The sequence below is a fragment of the Mangifera indica genome, chromosome 10 (assembly GCF_011075055.1).
Source record: "Mangifera indica cultivar Alphonso chromosome 10, CATAS_Mindica_2.1, whole genome shotgun sequence".
NCBI lineage: Eukaryota > Viridiplantae > Streptophyta > Magnoliopsida > Sapindales > Anacardiaceae > Mangifera > Mangifera indica.
The window spans coordinates 4494086-4515091 of record NC_058146.1 but is presented as its reverse complement, the minus strand read 5'-3'; the positions used below and the strand labels follow the sequence as shown (position 1 = coordinate 4515091).

The 21006-nt window shown below is 35.6% G+C and overlaps 3 protein-coding genes and 1 pseudogene across 3 annotated transcripts; 1 reads left to right on the top strand and 3 right to left on the bottom strand.

Moving 5' to 3' along the window:
* The first annotated feature begins 9 nt into the window (after positions 1-9).
* Positions 10-4457, top strand: LOC123228443. Its single transcript, XM_044653879.1, has 6 exons — positions 10-197; positions 515-848; positions 1163-2957; positions 3444-3645; positions 3743-3939; positions 4028-4457. The coding sequence occupies exons 3-6, from the start codon at positions 1172-1174 to the stop codon at positions 4102-4104; spliced, it is 2262 nt and encodes a 753-aa protein (XP_044509814.1). The 5' UTR covers positions 10-197; positions 515-848; positions 1163-1171; the 3' UTR covers positions 4105-4457.
* Positions 4458-4695: 238 nt separating this feature from the next.
* Positions 4696-7053, bottom strand: LOC123228444 (L-type lectin-domain containing receptor kinase S.4-like). The gene has a single exon (XM_044653880.1). It carries the CDS (start codon positions 6943-6945, stop codon positions 4918-4920), a length of 2028 nt encoding a protein of 675 aa, XP_044509815.1. The 5' UTR covers positions 6946-7053; the 3' UTR covers positions 4696-4917.
* A 4918-nt stretch (positions 7054-11971) lies between these two features.
* On the bottom strand, positions 11972-14795 carry LOC123227036 (ribulose bisphosphate carboxylase/oxygenase activase, chloroplastic). Its single transcript, XM_044651649.1, has 7 exons — positions 14622-14795; positions 13945-14261; positions 13744-13849; positions 13579-13664; positions 13029-13501; positions 12392-12674; positions 11972-12243 (listed from the first exon to the last, which is right to left on the bottom strand). The coding sequence occupies exons 1-6, from the start codon at positions 14664-14666 to the stop codon at positions 12409-12411; spliced, it is 1293 nt and encodes a 430-aa protein (XP_044507584.1). The 5' UTR covers positions 14667-14795; the 3' UTR covers positions 11972-12243; positions 12392-12408.
* A 2169-nt stretch (positions 14796-16964) lies between these two features.
* LOC123227827 lies at positions 16965-20762 on the bottom strand (annotated as a pseudogene).
* Between the last annotated feature and the right edge of the window lie 244 nt (positions 20763-21006).

Here is a 21006-nt window from a genome sequence, read left to right as displayed (position 1 = left end):
GTTCATTGGAAAATTGATTCTACCATTTTCATAGGAAAATAAGAATGAATTCAAAGATACAAATCTGGCTTTTAAAGTAAGACCGCTCTCACATAATGTAATAGATAAAGTCTGTTCCAGGTAAGGTAGATTTTCAATTAGATGTCCGGAGCTTGAAAGCCTGCTCTCACGTTCCAAGTTTCAGTTTTCACGTTCTTGTAAGTTCAACCAAACTCTGCACTGGTCTCTGTTCAATTCACATTAATTTTTGCAAAATTAAGGAATTAAAATGGGGACTGATTGATGATAATAAGATTTTGATCATCAAATAAACCAGATAAATCATAAATTTTATATCTTTCTGGGTATCTTGGATCTTTAGCCAAAAAGATTTAACGAATTTTAAGTTTAATTTCAATGGGGTTTCACTGGAGATCAAAATGAATAATTAATTCGAATGAACCCTAAAATTGACATTTTAAATTTTAACTGTCGATTTATTTCCCGAGACAACGGAGTTTAAAATGTTTAACAGGATGCAACGTAACGGCCATGAACCAGAAAACAGGGCGGTTCAAAACGGCGGCAAACGGCTGGTCCAAGACAATCGTTTGTTTTTGATGATGCAAACAACCGTTTTCGAAGCAACCGGGAGTTCCGGTTTCTCAGTTACTAAAACCGGTTCACTTCATCACGTGTCCACATGACCTGGCAAATGGAACTAATTGTGGATAATTTAATCCAAATAAGACCGTACCCTAACCGGTCCGTCCGGTTATTCTCTTTTCGGTTTATATTTAGCCTAAACCCCCTAACTCGGTTCTCTCTCGCCTGGCTTTCATAAGAGACTCCGAAGCTCCACTGCACAGGTAAGTTTGTGTGTCTCTTTCAGTAGTTTTTTCTTTTAATTTATGCATTTTATTTTTTGAAAACTTAATTTATATTTTTTTGGTTATATTTTAAGAACTGTAATGGGTTGCTTTTTTTTTTTTTTTTTCCAAGTATGCGTAATATTTTGTGAAGTTTATAGTTAAAATTGCATTTTAGTAGCTGTAACGGGTATTCTATGTTGAATTAGTATAGTTTGTTACATGATTCTGGTTCTGGTGTATTATGAATCGATTTTAGTGAAGAGTAACTTTAAATCTTTTAACAGACAAGTGTTTTGTGTTGCATTTCTAAGGTTGATGCCATGGCATCTGGACTTGAACCAATACCGATAACATCACAAAAACATGACCCAGCGTGGAAGCATTGTCAGATGTTCAAAAATGGTGATAGAGTGCAATTAAAGTGTGTCTTCTGTGGTAAAGTATTTAAGGGTGGTGGGATTCATAGGATTAAGGAACATTTAGCAGGCCAAAAGGGTAATGCGTCTACCTGTTTGTGTGTTTCACCCGATGTTCGCCTTGAAATGCAACAAAGTTTAGATGGGGTTGTGGTAAAAAAGAGGAAGAAGCAAAAGATTGCAGACGAGATCACAAATAATAACCCGATTTCTAGTGAGATAGAGGCCTTTGCTGAACCGGGCGATCTTAGTACTGGTTTGCCATTGATAGAAGTTTCAAATACACCTGAGACTAGTTCGAGTTTGTTGGTTAATAGAGAAGGGACAAGTCATATTAGTGGAGATAGAAGGAAGAGATGGAGAGGGAAACATCCTTCTGTACATGCTAATGCAGTAGGTATGTGCAGTGTTTCATTAGCTTCTAAGAGAGTGAATAATAATCTCTTTATGGCTATTGGGCGGTTCTTGTATGATATAGGGGCACCACTGGATGCTGTGAACTCGATTTATTTCCAACCAATGGTTGATGCTATTGCCTCAGGAGGATCAGAGGCTGTAATGCCTTCATATCATGATATTCGGGGTTGGATATTGAAGAATTCAGTTGAGGAGGTGAAAAATGATATTGATAAATACACAGCAACATGGGGAAGGACTGGTTGTTCTGTTTTGGTTGACCAATGGAACACTGAAATGGGTAGGACTTTGCTGAGTTTTTTGGTATATTGTCCTGAGGGAACAGTGTTTTTGAGATCAGTTGATGCATCTGGCATCATAAATTCCCCTGATGCTCTTTATGAATTGCTCAAGCAAGTGGTGGAAGAAGTTGGAGTTAGACATGTGTTGCAAGTGATCACTAGCAGTGAGGAGCAGTATATTGTTGCCGTGAGAAGGTTAACTGATACTTTCCCGACTCTTTATTGGACTCCATGTGCAGCTCGTTGCTTGAACTTAATACTTGAGGATTTTCTGAAGCTTGAGTGGATTAATGCAATTATTGAACAGGCTAGAGCAATCACTAGATTTGTGTACAATCATAGTGTGGTTTTGAATATGGCAAGAAGATATACCTTTGGCAATGATATTATAGAACCGGGAATCACTCGCTCTGCCACAAACTTTACAACATTGAAAAGAATGATGGACCTCAAACATAATTTGCAGGCCATGGTTACTTCACAGGAGTGGATGGATTGTCAGTATTCCAAAAAACCTGGGGGACTGGAAATGTTAGATATAATAAGTAATCAGTCATTTTGGTCATCGTGTAACCTGATTGTTTGCTTAACAAATCCTCTCTTGCGACTTCTGCAAATTATTAGCAGTGAGAAGAAACCTGCAATGGGATACATATATGCTGGAATGTATCGGGTGAAAGAAACAATTAAGAAAGAACTCATTAAGAGAGAAGAGTATATGGTCTATTGGAATATTATTGATCACTGGTGGGAGCAACAATGGCATCTTCCTCTTCATGCTGCAGGGTTTTTCCTAAATCCCAAGTTCTTTTATAGTATAGATGGTGATATACCTAGTGAAATTTTGTCAGGAACGTATGACTGCATAGAGAGATTGGTTTCTGATACAAAAGTGCAGGATAAAATCATGAAAGAGATAAACTCATATAGGAATGCTGTTGGAGATTTCGGGAGGAAGATGGCAATTAGAGCTAGAGATACTTTACTTCCTGGTGAGGGCCAATTCTATTAGATTGTCTGGTTATTTTCAGCTTTATTTTACAGTACCATCTTTGCTTTATGGGAATACTTTAATTTTTGTAAAGTAATCAGTAGCTGGGGGGTGAGTGTGAAGAATCTCTGCTTTATGTGTGTTAAACATATGAAAAACGTAATTAGATGTGGAATAAAGCTGGTTTTGCTTCCCAATCTGCAGGTGAAAAGTTAATATATAGATAATTAATATTTGCTAACAGCAGTTTTCATAGTCAGTTATGACTAGAAACTCTTGAGAGGTCCCCTAACTTTTTGCATTGTGTATATGGTTGAAAACATTTTGTTGCTTAGGTCTATTCAGTTCCAACTATCATGTGATTGATGCCTATCTGGCATCAATGTCAGAGGCACTGCAGGATTTGATCATTATATTCATTTGCAATAAGCCTTATGATGAAGTTTTTTTTTTTTGGGCTAATAATTTTACTACTCATCTGCTATAGCGGAATGGTGGTCAACATATGGAGGAAGTTGCCCAAATTTGGCACGTTTGGCAATCTGCATTCTCAGTCAAACATGTTGTTTGATGGGATATAAGCAACATCAGATTCCTTTTGAACAAATATATGACACAAGGAACTGTCTAGAGCGTCAGCGTCTCGATGACCTTGTATTTGTTCAGTACAACTTGCGTCTGAGACAAATGTAAGTCGAAAATATTGAGCCTGGAATTGTCTATAATGGTTGCAAAAATTCTCAAAGATCTGAAAATCATATTATTTCACATGCTGAATTTTAACAGGGTCAGCAAAAACAAAGAACAGAATTCTATGGACCCTTTGTCATCTGATGGCGCTAACACTGTTGAAGAGTGGATCACAGGGAAGGATGTATGTATGGAGGACTATGGGAACTCAGATTGGATGGCGCTTGATCCACCATCTTCTAATACAATGCTTTTAGGATCTGCCAGCGATGAAGTCGAAGAGCTAGTTGAAGGTAGGTATAGTTCCTTGGATGTAAAATATTACTGAAAGAACTTTCAGCTTTGCGCTAAATTCTAGTATTGATTTGGATCAATCTGCAGGTTTTGATGATTATGAGATTTTCAACAGAGTGAAAGATGGCGAGGAAAATATTGATGAGAATCGACTAAGTCAGTAAACCACACTCAAAGGGACACTCTTTTTATGTGGATAATAAGTAAATTATTATTGCCGTTTGCACTTAATCAACCAGAAAAGGTAGCAAGTTGATTATTAATCTAACTCTGTTGCTAAGTAAATCCTTATAGATGATGATGCTATTTAGTGGCTAGGAAGATGTAGAAATGTAATTGTAAAATCAGACTCTCACATTGGGTTTGCAGTGGTTCAATGTTGGCATTTTTGCTCCATTTTTGAGGTTGGAGTTATTGCTGTAGACTTTGATGATGGATTTGAGCTATTCTGCTTCCATGATCAAATTGCATTCGCATTCTTGATAGTTTTAAGCAATAGAAGACATGTTCAATCCTATGAACTTGCTAATTAAGCTTTGGTGGGCATTGGCCGCCATAGATCTCTTGCTTGATCTTTGAATTGAAAGTTCATCAGGATTAGGCCACTGTTACCAGCGTGACCAATTACAAGAACGAACATGAAATTGCAAAAGGGTATTCTAAACATAATGCATATGATTTCCTTGTGGCAAGGCTGTTTTTGATGTATTCTTGTTATTTTCTGCTTTATAAAGCCATGTGCGAAGAAAGGCTAGTTCGAAGAAGCCAACCAATCAATAATTATCATTTGTGTCATTATACAGGCTTCTGTTCTTTGTATTCCAGCAGCAGAAAGTATTGAAAACGAAGCCAAACTGAATTGGATAGTACATAAAACCATATTTAAAAAAAAAAACAAAAACAAAAGAAAGAGAGAAACCACCACCCCCACAAGGGGAAAAGAGAAAAATAATTGAAGAACTATTTCCCTAGCATGACTATCTAGTATCATTTCTTACAATAAGTGGGAGTGGTGAAGATGAGCTTGCTTCAATATCAACATCTCCATCGTTGCGGGACAATGACTCATTACTCACTTTCTCATAATTTGAAGAATTTGAGTATGAATGAACAAAATCCTCTAGTTCTTCATCCACTTCAGGCAATTCAACCTCTCTCTCCAAGTACCTCACAACTTGCCTCATTGTAGGTCGTGCATCGGCTGCATTGTTTGAACACATTAGGCCCAATTTCATCACAATTATAGCTTCAGTTTCATCAAACTGGCCTTTCAATCTTGGATCCACTGCGTCAAGGATTGCACCAACTTTCAATCTATCCCAAACCCAGTCAACCAAAATGAGCTCTTCAGGCGAAGCCTTTGGCTCAACAGGCCTTCTCCCACAAACAACTTCAAGCATAAGAGCACCAAATGCATATACATCTGTGCTTGTTGTGGGCTTGCCAATGCGTGTGAGCTCTGGTGCCAAGTATCCCAATGTGCCCACCACCCTAGTGGTGGTTGGGATTGATCCATGCTCATAGAGCTTAGCCAGACCAAAATCACCTAGTCTTCCGTTTAATTCAGAATCTAACAACACATTTCCAGCCTTAATGTCCCTGTGAATAACAGTTTGTTCCCACTCTTCATGCAAATACAAAAGGGCTGAAGCCACACCTTTGATAATCCTAAACCTCTGTTCCCAAGTGAGAATTGCTTTTGGTTCATCAAAAAGATACTTATCTAAGCTACCATTAGGCATAAAATCATAAACAAGTAACAAATCACCTCTGCGGCGACACCATCCTAGCAATTGAACAAGATTTCTATGCCTAAGATGGCCAATACTAGCAATCTCAGACACAAATTCTCTCAAACCTTGTTTAGATTCATGAGAAACTCTCTTGACAGCAACTTGGGTATTAGTATTTGGTAGAGTTCCTTTGTAAACTCTACCAAATCCACCAATCCCGAGTAGTTCTTTGTCCTTGAAACCTCTTGTTGCTATCTTGAGTTCATGATAAGAGAATCTATGAGGACCGACATCATGTTCCCACTCTTCAATAACATCAGCATCTTTAATTTTCCACACAAGATAAAAGACTATTGCAACAGCCAAAACCATAAATAAAAAGGCAGAGACAGAAATCCTAACAATTAATGCCTTATGACTCTTTTTAGACCCGGGAAGTGAAGGAAGAGAAGACAAAGTTAAAGACTCAGCCTCTCCACTCATGTTAAAACTCCAACCCAACAAATAATGTGAGCTTGAAAGCATACCTGTTGATGCAGAAAATCCCACATACATAGTATCTCTAACAATCGATGATAGATCCACAGCGAAGGACAAAATTGAAGATTTTGGTTTTGCAGAAAAAGGTGAAAGCCTCACATCTAATTGATTTGTTTCAGAATCATAATCAATCCAGGCTTGTATAACCTTACCACTCTTGAGTTTCAGCTCTAGCTTAGTTGAATTTTCTAGAAAATAAGCAGCTGTGGCCGAGGCATTTGATGTCAAACTATCAATGTCAATACCAACATGATTGCCATTGATATCACCAAACTCAAAATCTTCTACTGTGTCAAATTCAACTGCAAATATGTGGTTTGAAAAATTCCCATTATCATTTGCATTGAGGAGGCCAAGATATTGGCTAGGAAGAGCACCGGCAAGCTCTTTTGTAGGAGAGATTGCAAAAGCAATACCATGGCCACCAAGCTCTGCATATTCATTAATTATAGCAAAGGCAAAACAAGTGGAGAAAGATAGAGACTTGCTGTTTGTTGAATTCTTAAACTTGATTGGTGTGGTGTAAAAAGCATGTCCCAGAACTCGAGAAGTGAAGTTTGTTAACTTAATTAAGCCATTGTCTTCAATCTCCGCCCCACCATTTAAGGTCATATTGTTATCATTGGAATCATCACCACGGAATCCACTGAAATAGAACTCATTTACTTGAGAAAAAACTGGGATTGAAAGAAAGAGAAAGCAACCCAACAAAAAACTGAATTTTTCTGCCATGGAAGGGAAAAGTTCGAGCCTTTTTTTTGTTGCTGTGCTGTCAAAATGGTCTGTTTAAAAGGTGAAGGATTTCCTGGAGTTTGATAATGGAGCATACCTACCAGTTTGAATATTCGAACATGTAAAAATTAATAAATGAACTAAAAGGAATTTTGCTTTGCAGAGAGTGAATCACATGGCACACCCAAAGTTTGCCCGAATAACCTTTTCCCCCATTTGATTTGATGATATATTTCACAATCTCTCATCCAATATCAAGCCACTATCAAATTACAGAAAATTTACAATAAAATAGTAAAATTGTTATGTTCATTTAATAAAATAAAAATAAATGAAAATGGAGAGAAGAATTTTCTCCCTTTTGAATTTTTCTCACTTTCTTTTACCACCACCCAAGAAGAAGGTCTCCCTTACCACCAAAACTAGTTAATGAATCTCTTTTGTCACCTTTTCTAATTTACAAATCTTATACCCAATTGAAGATTTGATGAACAAAGCTTTGACATATGAACAAATTTGTGACAAACCTAATAGAGTTGTGACAAAACCCAATCATGTTTAAGACAAGATCTTTATGACAAACATATTATAAGATGAAGTAAACTAAAATATCATTTTATGACCTTGACTAATATTATATCTCTGTAATAAGATAAGATATACTATGAAAAACTTAATCTAACCTTAACTAGTATAGAAATATTATTATATGACCTTTATTTACGTCGATTTGAGGTTTCTAAATTATATCAACGGAGAAAAATAAAGAAAAAATTTAAAGAGAATACGATCAGATAAATGTAATTTCAAACGTCGATATGATTTTTAAATTTGTTTAGAGATGAATAGAGTAATTATATTTTGTTAGGGAATCAAATTATAAATTTTAAAAGTGAAACGATCATGTAAGAATCAATTTCTGTTACTTGACTTTGATTGTGGACATAAAAATATCTTTTATTCTATCAAGTGATGAAAATTTGGTTAAAAATGTGATGCACTTGTTTTAGACAAGAAATGAGGACGACTGAGAACGTCCAATCAAACAATTACATGTTTAAAGAATTAAATGAATTAAAGGCTTAGCACGTTCCTCTCTTCTTTATTTCTATTTTGCAGTTCAGATGTCATAAAATAAGTTTAATAAATTGCCAATTTGTCGATTTTTATTTTGGCTTAAACCCTGCACTTGCCACGGCTTCTCTCTGGTGTCCAATGAAATTGTAAGACCTGCAAAAGGGGATGGATTGAAAGTAAATTTGTTTGAGTTTGAAATAAGTTTTGTTGGAATGAACTCGAATACAAATATGAGATAAATAAATACGAGCTGAAAAATAATAGAAAAAATGAATCTAAACTCAAATTTAAATAAAGACAATATTTAGCTTGCATAATTAAAAATAATTAAAATAAATGATATCGTTTAAGAGAGTTGAACCAAACATTTTGTGTGAACCCGAGTCAAATCTAACCCGTCCATAAAAACTTGAGCTAGATGTAAGCTAATTACAAACTCTTAAATCGTGAAACAAGTCAAATACAAATTAGTGTTTTTCTATACTCGATGAGTTTGAGTTAAAAATGTGTTGAATCCACCTGAAAATGAACTTCAATCTGTTCAAACTTGATTTAGTTTGAATCCAATTCAATCTACATGGACTCAAGGGTAAAGGATTAAGATTTTACTAGACAAAAAATTTTAACTACTTAATATCCAAATAGGGTGTTAGAATCTTATTTTAGATACTTGTGAGTTCTCAAGTAATTTAAATATAATACAGGGGTTTTTTGAATTTTCTGATGAAGAACCCTTGAGGCTTGAAGAAACGTCACGTCGGTTGAAAAGACGGGGGTAGTTGCACGGGGTCCCTTAGTCCACAAGATAAATCAAAATAAACGTAGAAAACATTCGCCAATCGATTAGATTGTTACAGCTGACTCATTTCTTCTTGCAAAGTTCAAACTGGCTTTGACTAGTTAGTCCACTCCCGTCACTCACCACCAATACAAAACCAAGTCCTCCAATGGTTAAGAAGACGGCCACGCCGCCATTTTCTTGACTTATTCTGTTTTTTCACTATTTATCCTCCACCATGTGTTCTTTTATCTTGGAAATTTTTTTAACAAACCTCAACGTTAATTGTTGGGTCAATCTTTGGTTATACAGGATTGGCTGGCTACAACATTAGTGACTACACACATTTTATATCTGCCATTTACCTAAAAACATGAATAAACCTTCTGTCTCGTCACAACTAAAAGCCTTTTGATTAACAGTGAATTTATTTAATATCCATAAAAGAATTTTTTTTTTTTTAATCAGCTTCTGTATTAACAAGAGAAAATTATTTTCCTTTTTTTTAGTTGAAATAATTTCATTATTATAAATATTGTGTTTTAGTTTTATTGGAATATAAATAAATCTTTAAAATTAAATTTAAATTAGAAACTTTCAGTTATTCCTATTTGAATGTAAACTCTCTTTTTAGTCTTATAAATACGAAGAACCAACACTCTGAATAAAGAAAAAAAAAAAGAGAACTTAGTGAGAGAGACATATACTTGTAAACATATTTCTAACGAATCACTATGTACTCTTTTATAAAGTCAAAAGATTGTATTTGAAGTTAACTCTTGAAGGCAACTTTAGTGAATAGAAATCTAACGGCCAACAACATTTATGAACTAAATATCTATGAAAAGCGACTTCAAATGTAGAAGATTAAATCATGCAGGTCACATCAAAATAATTGAGAGCACGACCTTCACAAACATATTAATTTCTTATGATTATGGGCTCACTTTCTTAAAATTTAGTAATAAATGTATTTACTCTTCGTAATACAGTATGTTATCATTATTCTTAATTATTGTATTAATTCAAATGCATTTTTCCTTTAAGAAACAATTATCTAACAGTAAAAAACAAATTGTCTCATAATTCTTTATCGACATATTAACAATAATACTATAGATATAAGTCCATACAATATTTATTTTGGATGAACCACGAAAAAACTATTTGTCCCATCTTGCTTAAATTTTAATATTCATATTATTGCACTCATATACAAAATTCTACGCTAGAAGAAATGACTTTTACAATAAGCTCTCTCTTTGTCTTAGTCATCCTCTTTCTTCTATTAATTATTTCAATCTCAATTGCATCACCAAATAAAAGAATCACTCGATCAATTAATACTATTAATCGTGCCAATGACGAAGGCAATAATCATGGCTCACCATCTCCACAACTATTCAAAAAATCAACCTATTCTTGTGATTGAGAGGCAAAATATTACACCTCCAAAAATGCTAACACAAATGGTTAGTTTAACTGGTGCAATCTAGGTGCTCATATAAATGACTTGACAATGACTGGTTAGTAGCACCTATGAGACACCAGTTCCCCCACAAGTGACTCAAGATTGTTTACATGTTTCTTGAACTAAATCTCCATTCCTTTTTATAGGAAGGTGACAAATAACTTTTATGGTGAGGGGTTTGTCCCCTATCTAACATGCAAAACATAAATTATGCAATAAACCTATTATACCTTATCACAGTTTTGATGTCTAAGATGCAAACTTGAACTCATTAGATGATGATGATGATGTTGATCTACAGTGGCCTGTAGTTCATAACTCATGACCTAATGAGGTTAATCCGAATGCAAGACATTTCACATGTATAGGCAGTCCCTAACTTGTTAAAATAACTCAAGCCGAGGCAACATCAATCATAATAGAGCCATTCTACATCATGTAGATCCTAATCCATCACCCAAAAAAACCTCCTAGTAGCTAGGTAACCATAAGCCTCATGATGGGAATGTTAACTATCAACATGAAGAAGAAAACTCACTCTCTGAGGGATTTGCTTGTTCATCTTAAAATGAATCAAGGTTAGTTTTGACAGAATAGCTCACCCTGATGAGCAATATATTTTTCAACCATGCACGACATTGCATAGCAAAGGTGTTTTTATTCATACCTGAGTATATATAACATTTCTAATTCTCGTGCAGTAATGCATGAAATTGAAAATGCATGTTTTATCAAAATCTGATCAATCGATTCACAGGAAAACTGATCAACTGGTTAATTAAAAAATAGGAGCAAATGCTCCTGTTTGAACGGATTGATAGGTTTATGATCTAGTCGGCGAAATTTTAGAAAACTAGAATTTATTGTTACATAAAATTCTAAGATTTCAGGCATACCACCATGATCCAGTAGCTCAAAATGGCATAAAACACCCTTCCACTGCTACATGATGTCCCAGAAGATTTTCTTTTTAATCAATTATTGCTTAAAAATTGCACAATAACACAACTTCTAATATGACACCATGAGATTAGGTGGCATTCAACCTTTACAGAACAATTATTCATTGTAAAACACATTCACTCATTCATACATCAAAAAACATAAACAAAAAAAAATTTAATAACAATAAAACCACATTGTAAACATATGATCACGCATCAACGAATAATCATATATAACAATACAATCATAACCCATGACTCGAGCTCAATTTCCATGGCTTAAGCTCAAGGTCGACCAATTCTTAAGACTATTATTTGAGCTTGAGCCATAGCTACTCATTTTAGGTTCGACTGAATAGAGCTAACAATTAAGCTCGGACCAATTTGACTCGAAGTTAGTCCTAGGAAAAAAAGGTGGAATAGAGGCAGAGATGATAGAAATGAAGATGGATTTAGAATGATATTTGCATTAAATCTTACAATTTTAGCTTTTCATTTTTTGAGTTCAAAAAAATTCTCTTATTTATAAAATATAGATGTTACATTGTATAATCTGTTCTTTTTTTTTTTTTTTTTTTTACCTATATATAAGGTTAAGGTTGTTTGTTGATACCAAAAAGTTATTTGTAAATGGGACTCAATAAAATAAAAAGAAAAGGCTAAAAATAATTTCCTTGGATAAAAAATCAAACAGATCTAATATAACCAAATTCAATAGCCTTTCAAAGCCACAAAGGAAAGGATGCTCAATGGAGATGAACAAGAAAACAAATTTATGAGACAAAATACACAAGTTAATGTTGATGTTACAAGAAAGCAGTTTTCAAGATTGAATATATTTTAATTATAACACAAAATTACATGTTCCAAATCAAACTCAAAAACAAAATATTAAAATACCGAGAAAAAGGCCTAGAATTAATAATGGCAACTTCCATCATCGCTTCTTGCAGTAGCATCAAAGTTTGCTGCAATTGGATCAGTACATCATTCAGGAACTGGCACATTCACTTGCTGGGCTGCTTTACCTGCTCAATCCAATAAAAAATAGCAGTCATTTTTTGTTTCTCTTGGTTTCCATTAAAATCTATATGTTAGAGTTTTTATCAAGTTTGCAAGAAATTAATATAAAATGCAAACCCCCCATCAAGGCCTTTAGCTAGGATGGGAGCTAACCATAGAAAGTTCCTCTCTTAAATGGCATCTTCATTGGCTTCACCAAGAGCTGCCTCTCTCAAATACTTGTCAGCCAATTGGACTCTCTTCACATTCTCTTGCTCTTGAACAAGCATGTTTCCATACTCAAGAAGCTTCTCAATTGTCATCTTTGGCTGCTCAAATGTTGGTGGCCCTTCCTTTGAGTTCACCAGCTTCTTCCCAATGGTGTCAACACCAATCCCGGAAATCCAGTTTCTCACTTCATCGTCGTAAACTCTGGCCCTCAGGGCACCGAAGAAATCTGCAGAAGTAGAGGTAATTAAATTATTATAACGTTTCTGTTACATTACTAGTCCAAAGGGTGTCACAATCACCCCCTCACAGAGTCTGCAAAATAGACCTGATGCTATTTGTATATTTTTGATTTAATAGGATGGTCCATAATCAAAATATTATTAACTTTGGATACATAGAGATTATGGTTTTGCTTATAAATTTTGCAAGCCAAAATACATATTAGTAATATTTAACCAATCTTATCTTTACATCTCTAAGCATGCACACACATATCTCTTGCCCGCTTTGCAAGGGTGTCACATTTTCTCAAGAGAAAATCTGTAATTTGCTTTTGACATAGGAAAGTAGATAAAATTACCAATGGATTGGCCGGGGAAGGTGTCGACAAGCTTGACAATGTCATCATCGGCAATGTGGTCAGTTCTGAAGATGCCCTTGCAGACGCCAATACGGTCTTCCCTGGTGGGTGCCCAGTAGAATTTCTCCATACGGCCGTCTCGAATGAGGGGGGCATACAATGTGGAGAAGTCGTTGCCGGTGACGATGATGGGGACACGGGGATTTTCCTCCTTGTTGTACATTCCGGGGAGCTGGACGCTTGTTGGGTTATCAGCAATGTTCATTAGTGTGGCGTTTACCATTTGGTTATTCACTGTGTATTGGGTGGTTCCACCAAGACGACCAGCTCCGGCATCAAGATCGTTGATGAAAAGGACGCACATTTTTCCCTTCTTGATCATATCAGCCGCCTCACGGTACCTCTGCCTGATCAACTTAGCGGGCTCTCCGGCATTCCCACTTTCCAATTCTCCGGCACTCATCATGATCGGGCTGAAATTCATCAATCATCGCCAATATTACACAAAGCATCTTTAAAAGTATCAAACCATTTGAAATATATTACTCACTTGATGCCCATCTTGGCGAAAACAAGCTCACATTGGAATGATTTTCCTTGACCTTTTCCTCCCCATATACCCAAGATCAGAGGAATCTGCAAAGAAGAAATCGTGAAAATTGTTTAATCTAACTCTCTCGTAGTTCAACAATAATTTTCAATTATAATATTATACCTTAATATTGGGTAGGTTCATGAAGTTTTTAGAGATATGAACAACAAGCTTGTCCATGAAAGCAGGGGCAATGTAGAAACCATCCATGTTGTTGTCCAAGTTGTATCTGAAGTATCATCAAGTTAAAAATCAGTGAAGTCTTGCAATTTCTTGACAAAGAAACTGAAACAGAAGCAATAGTATGGACTATTTGATACTGACTGGCGAAGGCCCTGGCTGATGTAGTCATAAGAAGACATGACGGCGTAGTGGGTGCCTGTGCCCATAGGTGCCTGGAACAGAGAGTCGACCGTGCCTTTTCCTCTGGTGATGTCTTGTTGGTCATCAGATTGGTCAGTGGCAAGGCCCTTCCATCTGTCCTTGTCGGTCTGCTTCTTTTCATCATATTCAGCGTTGATCTTGAAGGTCCCAGATGGGACCTTGGAGTTAGTGAATCTTGAACTCACTTTCTTCAAGCTGGTGCCCAAGAAAGGAGAGCTTGGTGCAGAGGATCCAGCACCAGAACCATTCAAGCTCAACTGCAACAAAAATTACCGCTCTTTCACCCCCAAAATGCTTAACAAATTAACTTTTTAACCAACATGGCAATATGCAGCAGCAAAACATATGTCACTTGTGTACCCAACCATTCAATCATATGATGACACACATAAATATATATTTATTTATATATTCAAAGTGGTATACATAGTTTTATTGTATGTAATATGTGCAGTATGTGTATGTACGGGCATACTTTATATATATGTGCGTGTGCGCGCGTGCGCATGTATGTATGTTTGTATATGTATATATATAGTTGAAGGAAGTTTAAATATTCATAGACATACACATGGATATGCATGTCCACTAAATTAGAAGTGGATAAGTTATCATACCGGTGCTCTGTTGACAGCACCAACAGTGGAGACAGCAGCAGCCATGAGAATATTTGAGGGACTAGAGTGAGTTGCAGCTAAGTGCAGGCCAAAGCAATGAAGCACAGAATGAAGACTTATAATGGGTTTGTATGAGTGTCCCAAAATTGATGAATCTTGAGGATTGGTTATGGAGTTCTTAGCGTCCACACAATCAAGATTGCATGGCTGACAAGTGGCGAATGGACGTTCGCTGCACCTTCTTAGTCCTCAGCTTCTGCTGGGTCCTCTTAATTCTTTGGCCACTTAAATTTAGGTTATTCTGTTTCCACACAAGTTTTAGACACAGCCATTTGTCTCTGTCTTTTGTAATTTTGCATTTGAGGTTCTTGATTTCGTATAATTTCTCTATCTTTTTGTTTGTATTGTGAGAGAAATATCAGTGGCCAATGATGTATTGTCCAAATGAACTTGAGGTCTCTCTTCTTTTGGTCCCATGAAAAGCAACAATTCTGTAGATACTTCTGTTTTTCTACAAGAAATATATTATAATTTTTTTTTTTTTGGTGGTAAGTAATGAAATAGAAACATAAAATTCTCAGAGCAATGAAGGAGGATGAGTCTACCAACCAACTTATAAGTAAGACTTGAGAATTAAATGCTTTGCAAAAAAAAAAAAATCAAAATAATGTACTTATCTTTAAATTTCTTTAAGGATTGTAAATCTAAACTTGTAAGAGACTGCTCAAATTGCAGATTCAAACTCATAATGCTAAACATGGTCCCAAAACTGGCCCGAAAGAGCTCCAATTGGAAACAAGTGGTCTTGTTTTAAGAGCTCAAATTTACAAAAGAAGAAAAGAATAGACAAAATGAAGCCCAGTGTTTATCTGTTAATGTGATTGGTTTGGCTCTAAAAGAATAATCCAATTCAAATGAGATTCTCATTAGAATAAAAAATAAAAAACTACAATAGCATAATTCTGAGCTAAAACTTGTTAAGTCATATTCATAAAATTATTTCTGCAGAAAGCGAAGTATGGCTTTGAGTTTAGAGGAGTTGCATGTGATCTCAAGGGAAAAACAAGCAAACAAGCTTAGTATTTAGGGATGTGATGATAAAGAAAGACACTTTCAGGGTTAATCTCGAGAGCCGAAAAGTACTAGTGAAATATTCACACAGAAAAAAGGAAAGGCTGAGGGAAATGACAGACTTTGGCTCTTCATGAGGAGCACGCAAATTTCTGAGAAGAAGATGCACAAATGATTGTATCTTTTGCCCCTTACTTCTGCTATGAACACAGGCTGCATCCCATTATGCAGCAGTGCATAGAGTGTTTGGTGCAAGCAATGTCTCTAAGCTATTACTTCGCTTGCCAGTTCACAACCGAAGTGATCCTGCAATCTCCATTTCCTACGAGGTTGGTGCAAATGTGAAATCCTATCTATGGCAGTGTTGCCCAGATTTTTGCCCACCAGAACAGGTTTCCAAAAGTATTATTTCCCTAATGAGGGGTTAGATAATCAAATCTGGTGGAGAGAAGACAATGTGTAGAGCCACAAGGACAACGAGCTTTGGCAAAAAACGTCGATGATTACAGTATCAAAATCATGGCTATCTACAGATAATCCATCAATTGATCGGTTAGCATATTTCATTCCATGCCGTGTCGAACAAACACAACCATAAAGAACGATTATTGAGTCAGTTAATAACATGACCACACAAGCAAACTATCACAGAGATGGTCAAAAGTTATGTAATTTCCATTTCCAAAAGGAACATAAGGACATGAAAGTTTGATGCCCACTTCCATTAATCTTTTATACATAATTTAGCAACCAAAATTAAGAAAAAATTAAAACCTTGGACATTTTCTTAAATTCAGTTAAATCAGTAAGTTGAGCCAAATACAACTCACTTCATATCCCCATAGACCTTGTGTTTTTTATTTATCCATGCTATATAGCCAAAACAGCTCATAAGCCCATTTTGGCATTTTGGAACATCTTTAACCATGGGCTGGGACCTTTCATATCAAAAGTCTAGTGCTTTGGATACTATGGGAATTGCCACATCAAAAAGCAACGCTCTAGATGAGGAATCATTGCAAGGTGTCTTCCATCTGGTGAACAAATTGCTGCCACTCCTAAGGGGGTGCATTGACATTAAATGAGTAAACTTCAGTAGGATTCCCACCATCATCACAATATCTTAAGTCTAGTGCTTTGGATACTATGGGAATTGCCACATCAAAAAGCAACGCTCTAGATGAGGAATCATTGCAAGTGTGTCTTCCATCTGGTGAACAAATTGCTGCCACTCCTAAGGGGGAGCCATTGACATTAAATGAGTAAACTTCAGTAGGATTCCCACCATCATCACAATATCTTACTGGGGCCAAAACTGAGTAAAGGACACAATCCGGAACACCATCATTGAGAAAATGTGCTCGCCCTTCACCATGAGCATCTTGTATACTTAATGTAAATCTGTTAAGTATAAATTGAGGACTCAGTAGCGCTGTCTTTGTGAATATGATCGACTCCCTTATCCCATCCACCACTTGTCCACTTCCTTTAAGAATCCTGCAAATGCACACCCAAAAGTGTTATTAAACAGACTGATGATTTTCTCATGCTGCACAATCTTTAGGAAACAATAAAATTATGTGCATATACTTTTGAGTATATAAATAGGTATACAAATGATATGTTATCATATGAATAGGTGATTCTGAATTAAGGATAAAAAAACACCCAATAATATGATGACAAATCATTTGTGTACTTAAAAGTATGTGTGCATAACATTGATCCTTCTGGAAATATATGAATAATGTAGATGATATACTTTCCAATCAGGCATGCATAGATATATTTCACAAGTTTAACTTTGCAATTGGACACCAACTTCTAAATATTAGTTAAATCATGTGATAAACCAGTTTGAAACCATGTCCTCAACAACCAGCATATTTTGAGTAGCAACGCATTTGGAAGTTGCATGGTTGCAGTTTTAATGAATAAATGTTGTAAACTTTCAATCAATGTGGGTCTGACGACAACAAACAGACTGACAACCCTAGCGGAAATACTCTATAAGCAAGAAACCTTCTGTGATGACACCTGCATCATAAGCAAAAATTCATACCATCTAGCGGTTAACAATCCTTCAACTCCAACTGGACCCTGAGCATGTATCCGGCTTGTGCTTATGCCAACCTAGTTAGGTACAAACGAGAATCAACTATGGGATAACACAACTCTAAACAAATTGATCAAAATTCTTATATAACCAGCTAGATGATATAATACCTCAGGGCCGAGTCCAAAACGAGCCCCATTGCAAAATCTTGTGATTGCATTATGGAAAACAGCAGCACTGTCAAAGCAACAACCCACATTACATCGTCTTTCTGCTATAAATTAAGAAAATTGAAGTTGGCTTACCTGTATACTCTGTGCAGAAAAACTTTTGTGGCTTCCTGGTCTTCTGCTATGATGCATTCAGTATGACCACTGCCAAATAAAGAGAAAAATGCAGTTATTCATCTCCATGTTAATTTTCAAATAGACATAAGCAAGTTTGTGCCTGGAGAAATAGAGAAAAATATAATGATTCATTAGATCTTAAAAAGGAACATACCTTCCGTGCTGATGTATATGATCGGTGGTTGCACATACATCATCCACAACTTCAAAAGGAAGGTGCTGGCCTTTGGGCCACCGAAAAAAGTGACGCCTGCAGAAGATGTGCATCAGTACCTTTCAGTAATTCTCACTCTTAACGGTATCAGCACAAGACTTTACATCTTTTTTGCACGTGCAGCCTTACCTTCGGTATGAAGTTTTACAATAAGGTCATTGAGCCCATCAGTTGACACCAAATCCTTGTGAACAAGAAGTAATTCCTGGAAACATCAAAAAAGAATGGAGCACTAAGAGGCTGACATTTGGAGACATAAAAATTAACATCTTAAAATCTAAGCTTGCACTAATACTATAAAGAGCATACAAAAAATATCAGAAGCCTGTAAACAAAACAATTTACCATTGCAATACAGGCTGCAGGGTAATCTGTTTTTGCGTCCAAAACTATTTGCTGCACCATCTCCATATTGGCATATTTATCAACATATACATGGCAAATTCCATCTGAGTGACAAAATTGCATCTTTACTTGATTCCTACAAGAAAGCATATATTCAACAAATTAGATTCCATGGATTATATATTTCACCAGCATGACCTAGAACAGGAATTTTAGTTGATCGCTTGATTTGAGTAAAAAGTTTGTTGCTTCCTGGTGGGATTACAAGATCAATCACATCATCAAGCTGGCACACAAAGAAAGACACTGAATTCACTTATAGTTATTCAAATATCATTCCAAAAATTGACATGTTTTAATCGGTACAAATTCATCCACCTTAAGCAGATCAGGAATCTCATCTCTTGATGTCACGAGTCTAATCAGTCTTTCACCAACTTTTTCTGGGATGGCTTCAGGGATAATCTATAACATGAGTGATAGAACTTAAAGACTTCACTTGGTATATTGCATGGCAATTATTTAAATCTAAGATATCAAACCTTATGCAATATTTCATTTGAATACTTGCCTCTTTAACCCCTTTCAGCAAAAGACCATTTCTACTTCAGATTGCCAATGAAACTATATATTAAAATCATGAAAAAGAAAAGTAATGATATTATAATGAATATATAGAGAGGTAAATACAAAGCAGATACAACAACAAATGTAATAAATGACATTTGTTATAATGGATCACATTTACCTGTATTAGCGCATAGGTTGTGACTCAAAAACAATTAGGAGAACACCCAAGGGACAAGAAGTTTTCTCCAAGATGAGTCCATCTGCAAGCTGATGCAAAATCCATCAGAAACATCTCAGATCAACATTCAACACAGGATATATTGATAGCCAAGAAGATCTCTATACAATTAGTCCAAGACAGTAACTATTTTACTTTTATTGCCAAGAAATAGTTTTAGGTACAGACTACAGTTTGTATGCCTCAAAATTTTCTGACTGTACTTAAGTTGTTTACAAAGTGCGGAAATCAAGATTTGAAGAAAATAATTTCTGTGCCCTGATAATATATCACAGCATCAAAGGACTGTTATTAATGTATTTGAAAGCCTTTTATTTACCTGGGTTTTCTTCAAAATATGACCAATTGGGTCTTCCATGTGTGCAAGCACACGAACATTTTTTGCAAGGCTTGAAATCTGTCAAGTACAGAATAATCAAAACATAATTTGTGCGGTCTGATATAAATAAACAAGTTTCAATTAAAACACCATACACAAGGGAATTAGCAAAAAGATAAATAATGACAGAATAGAAGACAATAAGCATTAACAATAATTATAAATAGTTTGATGTATGGACAATGTCATGCCTTCTCTGACTTCACAGCCAGGCGAGATATCAAGGATTTATCATATCCAGCCTCTTGTGCAGCTGCAACATCAGAATCATTTTTAGCCATGATCTTGCTTTCATTAGTTTCCAAGGCATCGGCTATATCCAGCAAAATCTTTTGCCTCTCTTCTGAAGACAAGGCCTGTAGAAACACTTGTGAATCTACAGTTTAATGTTAGCATTAGTGAAAATTAGTGAATCTTTTCCATCAGCAAAATCTTTTGCCTCTCTTCTGACGACAAGGCCTGTAGAAACACTAGTGAATCTACAGTTTAATGTTAGCATTAGTGAAAATTAGTGAATCTTTTCCATCAGCAAAATCTTTTGACCTCACAATTTTCAAGATCCCCAGAAAAATACAAATTAATGTTAGCATAAGTGAAAATTAGCTGAGGTTAAATTGTCCTTTAAAATCCCCATTTTGTAGAAACACTTGTGAATCTACAGGAACTAGACTTCTACCAGTTGGTAGATTAGGAATATGATTCATCTTGCAAACATTCAATAGTCTTATTATCACAAAGGGTTAAAAGATGACCACTACTCTAGACCAATCATATAATTTGTTTTTTCTTCAAAAATTAACTTCCATCTGCACAACATGTCTTTGGCATCAATCAACTTTGATCAAATGGGAGTAAAAGGGGCAAAAAAAATTCACAGTGACAATTGAAAACATCCTAACTATTATTACCCGCTAGACACATCAGTTCTATATGATAGGCGGCCTTACCTGACCATTTGAAGATATAATTCCAAGCAAATTAAGATCAGAGCATCATATCAGACAAACTTATAAAAAGTAAACACAGCATAATAGTTATGAAAATTACACTCCATTATACTATGTAGGAGTTCTTAGTCCCCTAGTGAACACACTATTCAGCTAAAACCAATCATTCAGATGGGAAATTATATTTACTAGAGAAGATAGTGCAAGCTACAAAAGTC